The sequence below is a fragment of the Phaseolus vulgaris genome, chromosome 5 (genome assembly GCF_051622355.1).
Source record: "Phaseolus vulgaris cultivar YP4 chromosome 5, ASM5162235v1, whole genome shotgun sequence".
NCBI lineage: Eukaryota > Viridiplantae > Streptophyta > Magnoliopsida > Fabales > Fabaceae > Phaseolus > Phaseolus vulgaris.
In genome coordinates this window covers 35,494,451-35,505,666 of record NC_143502.1, presented here as the reverse complement: position 1 = coordinate 35,505,666, position 11,216 = coordinate 35,494,451, and the positions used below count along the sequence as shown (strand labels likewise).

Below are 11,216 nucleotides of genomic sequence, written 5' to 3'. Positions count from 1 at the left end.
ATTTTTTTATTTAAATAAATTAGATAAATATTCTCTCAATATTATTATCATGACATATGTAAAAATTTTGGAATGCAAAATTTAAAGATTGGAATTGATAATTTTAGAATATGAATCTGAAAGAAGAAAATATATGTGCAAATATTATTCTTACAACACAAATAAGATATGAGTAAAAATTATGGAATGTGAAATTCAAAGACTTCCAGAGTTATAAAATTTGAAAGTTAAAATTTTTGTTTCAATTTGTACAATATTTCATATTACACAATTCAGAATACAAATTTGTATTCTATGTTGTAGAATTTGAAATTGATAATTTAAAAATATGAAGTTGCATCAAGAAAATATAGAAGTGAAAAAGAAAATTCTAGATTTTTAAGTTATGCGGGTTATGCAATTCAGCCCACTCCGTCCTACACTTAGCCCACATGGATTGCAGGTTATACGGGACACACATAAGCAAATCAATGGGTTAGAAAAGACAACCCGTCCCGCATTTTTTTCAACGAACTGTGAGTTAATCCATACGATTCAAATGACAGTTCCTACAGTTCGTCCCACTTTGACACCCCTAATTAACTATGATATTATAATTATAATTATTAGATGATTTGAATTTCTCTCTATTATTAACTGCACAAAATCTTTCTTTAAATTTTATTTAGGTACTAAGATATTTAAAAACTATAGCAGTTAAGCAAGATTTATCTTAACTTTATTTTAAATTTGTCCACCAATGAATGAATGGGATAACTCGCATATTTTTCAAATAACTATAAGTGAATTTCTTGTCGAGTTTAAAAAAAAAAATCCAAAGAGATAACAAAAGGATTAAATGCAAACAAAATATATTTGTAGTTAAATACGCATTAAATAAAAAAAAATCACGAAGTTTAACACAAGAAACATACTTTAAAAAATTTTAAAAATTAAATCACGAAAACTAAAACTACAAAAAGAGTTCAAATGAGAAAAGTTCAAATGTAGATTAGATTTTCTTTTATAAGAACACACTCTTTAGCCGAAAAGATAAAATGGCTTCCTACTTTTAATCATAATGAATGGTGCGATTGTTCTTTGGAATGAGTAGAAAATTTAGGATTGAACTTAAACGAAACAAAATATATATATATATATATATATATATATATATATATATATATAAGAATCTTCATTTCTTTCCTTAGCAAGAAAAAAACTGAAAAATAATTTCGCCATTGAAAGCAAGTGCACCAAATATTCATTGAGGTAAACGACAGCAAAAAACTCCAAAAGAAACCTTCCCCAGCTAAAAATTTAATTAAGAAAATCAGAGAGGGCTCTTGCAAATGATGAAAAATGTTTGGGTATAAATCTGGCAGCAACCAATCTAGAATAGAACATTATTCAAGGTATGGTTTTCTTACTAATTGTGAGATAAGTGTAATTGATCTTTAACTCTCCCTAATCAAGTGCTTATTCATTACTGTTTAGGGTTTGTTTAGAGAAAAAAAAGCAATAACAGAAAATAACTCATAATCATATGTTAAATACACAAAAAATCACTGCAAATGGTGTTAGATTAAACAGAGAGGAGTATGATTCAAGAAATATTATATGAAATAAGAGGTAGTAATAATAGATTATTGAGTGAGTGTGTATCTCTACAATCAGATTTGAAATGTGAAAATGGAAATGAGTTCAAAGGGAATCGTTGTGGTGCAGCAGAGCCTCTTGGAGCCAAAACCAAGAGTCCTGCATCAACTGTGGACTCAATCTGAACATCAAAACGCAGAACTCCATCTGAGAGAGTGCACCATCACCGTCCAGATCTCCTTCTCTCATCATGCTCGCAAGCTCATCCTCTTTAAAATCCTGCAGACCCATCGCAGCAGAGTTCCTCCTCAAACTCTCCAACGTGATCACCCCCTTCTCCTTGTCCATCAGCACCTGAAACCCCTTGCAGAGCTCATCAATCAGACCCTCACCCCCCAGTTTACCGGCGATCACCGGCAACAAGTCTTCGAATTCCACTCCCTTGCCGATCCTAGCCATCACAAGGTCAAACAAAATAAAGGGTGTAGATTTGAGAATGTGAATGTGTTGTAGGTGATGATGGATGAGTATTGGGGTGTTTATATAGATGCATTTTAGGTGTGTTGAAGGAAAGAGGTTAGAAAGTTGGTGAAGCCTGGTTCCATGACAGTTAAGAAACAGGGAATTATTATCTCAATGCCTTTGATTCTGCTGCGGAACAAGCCGCAAGTGCTTCCCTGCTTCCGAGAACTTTGTCAGGGGCTTTTCTGTCAATTTCATTCCATGCTTTCTCAAATCACATTTGACTAAGTTTCCCCAACGCCTACACTTCCACGCTGCATAATAAAACCTTATTCAACACCCTATTTTTCTTAAATTAAGTACATATATGGTAGGTTTTGGGATTTTTTTTGGAAAGGAATAATATTATTAACTAAATTCTCTCGAAAAATTATCAAAGAGAATTTCATTTTTTTTTAAATAAGTTAAACGCTTTAAACAGTTAAAAGGTTTTATGACTGGTTTTTTTTTTAACCATTTTCATCATGGTTGACTTTTGAAGAAATGGGACCGTGGATTTTGTTGTCAAAGGGGCACCAAGACATCAGGTCAAACGTGCAAATTGTTAGTGGATTTTTTTAACAAAACTTAAATGCGGTGCTCTTTTGTATAATTGAAAACTAAATTAAAATTTACTTCATTTTAAAATTTTAGTAGAAAATAATACTGTTTATAATATTGTATTTAAGCTTTGTTATGTTGATAGAGGTTGGATAATTAATTAAAATATTTCTGAGTCACAAAAGATTATGAATGCGATCTCAGGTGTTCCAGAAAAGTTGAGCTCAACCAGAATACTTATAACAATGTACTTTGGTATTTGGATTAGATGATACAAATAAGAGGGTGGGAAGGGAAAAGAAAGAAAGGTATAATAAATAAAAGTAATAATTGTTTAAAATTGATGAAAAGGTATAAAAATGAGTAATCAATGAGAGAAATTTTATTATTAATAATTTTATTTATTTATTTATTATTTCAATATATTTCCTTAATTATGCGAAATTATTATTATAATTAAAATATAAATTTTAACTGATTATATAATAGAAATATATCTAATATTATTAAAATCTATACCTCATAATTTATGTTAACTGTCGGTGTACTTATTTTCATCAAGTGTTTTCTTTTTCTAGACACATTTTTCATGTATATCAATAAAATAAAAGTAAACAGAAAATAGAGACAAGTTTCCATGAAAATACGCCACCTTTTCTCCGTATAGTGATGTACACAGAACTTATAGCTGTTATATAAAGTTTAATTAATGATGAAAGAAAAACTAATTATACTGTTAAGTTATCATATAATAGTAATTAAATGGTACAAGCTTTTTTCATCGTCAATTTAAGACGAAAGAATTATTAAAGTATGTATTTTTTTTTTCATACAAAATCAAGAATCAATCGTTCACAGATAAATGTAAAAAAGTAAAAGAAAAATTAATTTGCTCAAACCATACTCAACTCATCAATTACAGATGGAGTTGTAGGTCCATTATTCAACCATTTCCTGTGTAAACACTTCAGATAGTTCAACTTAAGAAGATTGATAGCATCGTGTTAAAGAAAATAATAAAAGGGAAAAAACTTAAAATTTTTGTAGAAGAAAAAAAAACTTAAATACATGTTCCTTGGAAGTCATCATTTTTGTTCTAACCTATTTCTGCAATATATTTTCCCTAATTTTGAAATTATTTCCATGGGCAAACGAGAGTGGTGTAAAAAGATAGGAGTTATTATCAAATTATGGAAATTGATTGAAAAATATTCAAAATACTACTTAAAGTAATTTTAAGGTAACAACATAGCACAAAATGTATGATATCGTCGTTTCGTACACGGAAACTGATGCTTAATTGTCGCATAAGAAAAGAGGTTTATTAGAAGACAAAAAAAGGTAAACCATTTTGAATTTTACGTTAAAATTGTTCATTTATCAATACTTTGATTTTTTTTACTCAGTCATTTTTTTTTTAGTATTATCGATAAAATGTTTGAGTTTAATATGAAAATCACTCGTTTTGGTCAATTGTGATTTTGAAGTGAAAGACGTGACGGTGCACCGAATTTTTTTAGGAGTTCTATCACCATGGCGACAACGTGTTTAGAATAACTTTTAATAGAAAAAAATAAGGCATGTTAAAAATGATTTATTCTCAGCCACCATGCGCAAAAAAATTTGAAAACATCTTAGTATATAATATATTTTCTTTGTAAAAGAATATTTTGTTGAAAAAAGAGGAATAATGCTATTCATGTTCAGAAATGGAAACAATAGAACCCAAAAGGGTAGTAGTGTGAACGTGTGTTGGCAGCACAATGCTATTTGATTAATTAATCTAAGACCGTGTGGAGTGAATGGTTCGTGATTGACCAACAACCTAGACTGAACACTGTTTTTTGCTGTTGACTATGGAGATTTTTATTGTTGTCAACCACACGTAAATAACAGCAATAGGTGTTGGTCAGAATTATCAACACATAGAGTAGTGGAGGTTTCTCATCAACTTCATGTGAACATTATCAAATTCATGTGACCATAACCACTGATGGTTGAAATTTATGGAATTGAAATTCAGCGGCACGGATTACATGTCTTGTTTTTAGTACCTACCACCTTCCTTATAAAACTAGAGGTACCAACATTTTATGTTTCATTAAAGGTTGTGTTGCTTCTACCACCGGCCATTGCAAGAACTCCTAATCTCGTTCACATAAATAGCTACACTTCAAATTTAGAGTTTGTTTTAAAGTCATAATATTTAAACATGTCAAGCAATTATAATAAAACACATTTAGATTATTTAAAGTATTATTTAAAATGCTATAAATACTTTTTTAAGTTAGTTTTTTTAGTACATCTTATTTTATTTTTTACAATTGTATGGAAGTCCAATTTAGTATATTGCATATCTTGGGACTGGGCCACTTTATTCCAATCTAGTTTGTCCTGGACATCCATAAAGGCCTTTTCAGATCTCAGATCATTCAATGAAAAAAAAAAGAGTTTTCAGAGTTTCCAATAAAAGCATCACGTGTCAGGTATTCCTCTTACTTTTTGGAGTGTGTCCATCTCTCTAACTAGCAAATAAGGCTAAAAACGTAAAAAAAAAATCATTATTATGGTTAAATAACGATGAAAATATTGATATATATATATATTATTTTTTTTAATAATATTTTTTTATGTGATGGAATTGTTGTTCTTTGATTGAGATATCAAGTTGCATAATGATACTGACATAAAAAAAATTTATTTTTAAAAGAATTTATCACTATTTTTGAAAATTTTTATTTTAAAAATAATCTCTACCACTATTTTTAAAAGGCTAATATAGTTAAATTATTAACACAAGGTCAATCTTCCTTGTATATAGGGAAACCTTATTCTCTAACCCATCTGTATAAGTTATTAGATTCAATATAAGTTATTAGATTCAATATGTAACTATTTTGCATAACTATATATATTACTTATACAACTCATTTATTAGTTCATCTATAAACTAAATTCATTTCATATATTTATTTAAAATAAATAATAAATTAAATTAATTTTATTTGCTTACTTTTAATTGATAAGTTATTTATCTATTAGTTGTACTTTGTCATCATATTGTCCACAGTAGCACACTTGAAAAAATTCAATGATGAATTCTGGGTTCAACTCCCGACTATGGAATTTATGCACTATTTTTTTTCAAAAGTCATGAAATCCTTTTATTAATATCTTATTGATTAAAATGAATTTAATTATATTTTTCAGAATTAAATCTTTTGAATTTTATTAGTATTGGTTCAGGTTTAGTTAGGACATCATCAACTTAATTTTAGCTATGAAATCTTTAGTTAGAATTTATTAAATAATTCATTGATTTGGTTTCAGTTATGTTTTTTTTTTTTTAATCTTATCTTTAATAGAAAAATCATTATTTTAAGATCTCACTCAAATCATGATATCTTTAGTTATCTTGATACATAGAGCTTAATCTTGATCAAATTATTTTTATTTAGACATTGTTCTTAACCAAAATATTAACCTCAACTAAGACATTTTTTTTTATCTTAATGTCAACCTTAAACGCCTCTTTGACTCAATCTCAATTATAAAATTGTTTACTCAATTTAATAAAATTTTATTTATTTAATTTAGATATTATTGAGTTGAACTATTTATATAATTTATGAATTATATTTTACTTTTATTTTTTAAAATATCTTATTTTTATGGATGGATTGGATATTCATTTATAAAATATTATATTGAAACTTTATTAAATAACAAAAAAATTAGTATATAGAAAGGCCAATGACTTTTGTTATCCAATCCATTAAAAATAAATTTAACATAAGTCATATAAACTCAGTAATTATATATTGCGTTATGTTAATAAAATAAAAAAAATTAGCAAACCAGATAATAAAAAGATTTATTTGGTTGGACTTAGATTTAGTATTGTATTTAAATAACTGCTTTGTGAATATTTTGATGAAGTGGGACGAGACAAAGAAGAAGAGTGAGAAAATAAAAAGTGTAATAAATTATGCGATGAAATATAGAAAATAACATCAGATATAAATCAAAATCAAAACTAAAACAGTTTTTTATTCCTTTGCTTTAAATAAATTAAACATAAAATGAGGAATCATATTTTTCATTGTGTCTGTCATAAAGAAAATCATGTCACAAGATAATTGTTAATGTTACTTTCATTATAGATTGAAAAAGTACTTAATAATGAACCATATATCCCTATCTAATTATTGTAATACATGTTTGTTGTTATACATGAATATGGTATCGCCATTACTAATTTCTTATTATCTTTCAATCTTAGATTTTAATAATGAGAAAAGTCAATACTTTCATATAAACTAATATGATTTGTAAAAAAAAAATTGTAGAAAAGTTTTGAATACTATCATATCTTTTAACACCAAATATAGGTATAAAGTTAATTTATCGTTTAAATATGTTTTTTCTTTCTTTATCATAATTCAAAATTGATTTTTATTTTTAATATAAATTTTTTATCTCTAGTATTTATAGTAAAAAAACTTATAATTTTTTAAATTAAGTCTTTACTAGTTTCTTTTAAGTAAATAAATAGACTCTTCAAATATTTATTATAATACTATAACATTTATATTTCCGATAAGTCAGCATTGAAATATTTTAATATGTTAGTTCTATTTGACACATAAATAAAAATAAATGAAAAAAATTTATTCTAATTATTTTTTTATTATAAATATTTAAAATGTTTAAAGTTTAAAAAAAAATTCATGTGAAATTATAAAGACAATAAACATATTCAATCTTATTTTATTCATCAGCTCCAACAGTTAATTTTAACTAGAAAAATAATAATATTTTTTCTCATTTAGTTTTGTTTTTTATTTTAAATAAATTCATGAAATAAAGGTTTGAGGTTAAATTAACTTTCGTAGAAATTATTGTTTAAAAAAATTAAAATTTTGAATATATATACTTGCGCTAAGCAAAATATATCACATTTACTTGAATACTTATGTATGTAATTTTGACACACAAATGTTTGTTGTTACTATATGTACATAATATCTACCTGATAATTTGATTTCCAACAAACAAAGGTCACTGGTAATTCCAATACTTGTCATTTTTTCATCATTATGTAAAAGAAACAGTTTTATTAATTAATAAATGGCTTTTTTTTTATAGTGGGGATTGCTTTCTATCTTTTATGATAAGGCAACTTCTTCCCACATCATATCATTTTTTTTAAATTTCTAAAATTATTCTGAATTTGAAAATTTAAAATTTAATAAATATAATTCAAAGTTAAAATATACATTTTGAAAAAAAAATCCAGAATAAAAAAAAAAGAATTTTTGGAATTTAAAAATATGTTTTGAAAATCCAAATCGAATATTTCTAGAAAAAAATTCTGGAAGTAATTTTGTATCAACAACTTTTTTTTATTTAAGGTTATTTTCCTTATTTCATAAGGATATATTTTTCATTTTGAATAGTAAATTTTTGAATTGATATGGAGAAGGGAGAATTTCCTTTATGATAATTTTAGGGTTGTTTCTTCTTTGTACCCTAATAAATTTCTTTCTACACCCCATATTTTTGTAGAAGATTAGTTTACCTCTTTTAAAAACGACTTCCAAATTGTTTTTTTTGGAATATTTTTGACTGTTATATATTTTATTAATTTCGTATTTATCAATCTGGAAATAAAAGAAATGTGTTTTGGAAAGGATATTTTGGAATGATTTTTTTGTCTTCTAGATTTTCTAATTCAGAAATACCCTTTACTTACAGAACCTCTATTCTGGAAACATTTTTGTTTAAGGAACCCCTATTCCGTAGGGGTGCAGGAAGAAACTCCCTAATTTCAGGTAGTACAGTAAAGGCCCATAAACTTGAAATTATGGTTTGCAAAGGCCCATTAATGAAAGAAAAACGGCCCGTTACTGTTTAAACTAAAAATGAAGATTTTGAAGGATTTTTTTTGGTAATAAGGTATTCTTATGTAGACAAGCATAAACCAAAAACTGGTTAAAAGCATTTAACTTAAATATTTTAACTGGTTGAATCAGTTAACTTAGGCAAAAATTTCACCTATTCTCGATTCTACAAAGAACATTACCATAGTCGACAATGTTTTTCATAGTAGTAATAGAAATTACAGGTGAATCTTGAACTGTCAAATTGCAGAATCGTTTCTGGTTTACAGGAAGAGGCTCTCAAACTACATTTGCAAATTCCATATTACACTTTGTTTGGGACCTTTGACATTTCTCATTTCACGTTAGAACAATCTAATAAGAAATTATGTTGTATTTAAAACTCAATAAACATTTCTATAAATAGATTCTGAAACTATCCAAATATAATTGAGTCTAAACTGGACAAGAGTTCATAAAGTAACATATTTTCCATCAACTTTGATTCACTAACTCCTTAATCTAACAAAAAATGAAAGAAAATAATTGTATCACAACAAAAGGTTATATATATAAAGAGTGTCTCAATCAAAACATGTACTTTGTTAAGTATTCTGTATAACAAGTTTTTATATATAGAGAGAATGTAGAGATATAAGATAATTATGACAAAATATCGTTTACAAGAATATAAGGAGTAGAGGACATTGTTACAATTGTGTCATCGTTCTCTTACACTGAATTGTAGTTGAATGAAACAACTTCTAAAATAAATATTGAGATAAGAAATCATGCTAAAAATAAATCAAGTCACTAGTACAAAATATAAAAACAACGACCCTTTATTTAGTGCGGCTTTGCGCTTAAACGCATTTGTAAAAAACGCGGTGGCATTTTTGAAATTAAATTGATTTACAAATGCGATTGTAGAGTAAAACCGCATTTGTAAATCAATGTGTAATGATTTACAAATGCGGTCTTTACTATGACCGCATTTGTAAATCATTACATATTGATTTACAAATGTGGTCATATTAAAGACCGCATTTGTAAATCATTGGAATTGATTTACAAATGCGGTTTTACTCTACAACCGCATTTGTAAATCAATTTTACCCTAAAAATTTGAAGCGCGCCACTAGTTTCAGACTTTCACTTTCCTCTTCTCCGCTCTTCGTTTCAACGTTCTTGCGCTCAGTTTCAGTTTTTTCTCTCTCCATTTTGTAAGTTTCAGTTTCATTCATTCGTTTTCTTTTTCGTTTTCGCATCATTCATTATTCACTTCGTTGACATTGGCATTTTCGTTTCCTAACTTCGTTTGTGGCATTTAGGTTACTGTTCCATTGGTGTTCGCTGGTTTTCCTACTCCGCCACTGCCACAGCTTCCGCCGTCGCCTTCGCCTTTGTCTTGTGCCTCTGCCACTCCGATCACCATCAAGCTTGTTCACGACGGAAAGGTTGGTTTTGTATTTAATATTTTGAATTTATATTTTTCTGTATTATAATATATATTTAATTAATAACTAATACAACTTGGAATTTATAACTAATAACTAATAATTTATATATTTGTGTGTATTTTGAATTTTTGTTTATTATAATTTATATATAATTTAATAAATTAGTTACGGAAACAACTAATTTATATATTATTATATATAAATTTGTATTATATAATTTGTATTTTCTTAAATTTATATTATATATTTAGTTAGTTGTTAATTACATTTTAATAAAAGTTTTATGTTATGTTAGTTATTGTTACTTTTAGAATAGAATTATCGTGTTTGGATTGAGTCCGGGGGTGTTCGACCCTCGGCAAATGTGTGAGATAGAATACTAATTATTAGAAAATCCTAACTATTCCAGAATATATAATGGATCGAGGTTGGATTAATGATGTTCGTATAAGTGATGAGTACGAAAGGGGAGTAGAGGAATTTATACAATTTGCGCAACGTAACGCGATTATTAGTGGTCATGATGGAGCAAATATCAGGTGTCCGTGCGTTAATTGTTTGAATGGAAGGATACTGGATGTGAATATCATGAGGGAACACCTGCTATGTGATGGGTTTCTTCGATCTTATACAACTTGGACATGGCATGGTGAATTATTAAATTTACCACGTGTTTCCGTAACTGAAGAATATGTGGGTTCTACCATGGATGAAGCAGTACACGATGATGGAGATGATGATCGATTGGAGGACATTATTCGTGATGTGGGAGCTGAGTGTTTTGCAAAAGCGCATGGATATGGAAGTATGTCAAAAGATGCAGAGACTCCTTTGTATCCTGGATCAACTAACTTCACACGGTTGTCGGCGGTGTTAAGATTGATGAATTTGAAGGCAATAAAAGGATGGACTGATAAAAGCTTCACGGAATTGCTCCAGCTGTTGAAGGATATGCTTCCAGAGGGAAATAGTCTACCTAATCGTAATTACGAGGCCAAAAAGATTCTTTGTTCAATGGGTATGGAGTACAAAAAGATACATGCATGTCCTAATGATTGTATATTATACCGGAAAGATTTTGAATTGTTGAAAAGTTGTTCGAGGTGTGGGTTATCACGTTATAAGTTGAAACAAAAAGATAATGATTCTATTGATGAAATGGAAAAGCATGGACCCCTAATGAAGGTTATGTGGTATCTTCCCATCATTCCAAGGATGAAGCGTTTGTTTGCAA

General features: G+C 27.8%; 1 protein-coding gene across 1 annotated transcript; it reads right to left on the bottom strand.

The window, feature by feature from the left end:
* Positions 1-1,581: 1,581 nt before the first annotated feature.
* On the bottom strand, positions 1,582-2,185 carry LOC137834354 (calcium-binding protein PBP1). The gene has a single exon (XM_068642413.2). The coding sequence runs from the start codon at positions 2,035-2,037 to the stop codon at positions 1,684-1,686; it is 354 nt and encodes a 117-aa protein (XP_068498514.1). The 5' UTR covers positions 2,038-2,185; the 3' UTR covers positions 1,582-1,683.
* Positions 2,186-11,216: the final 9,031 nt, after the last annotated feature.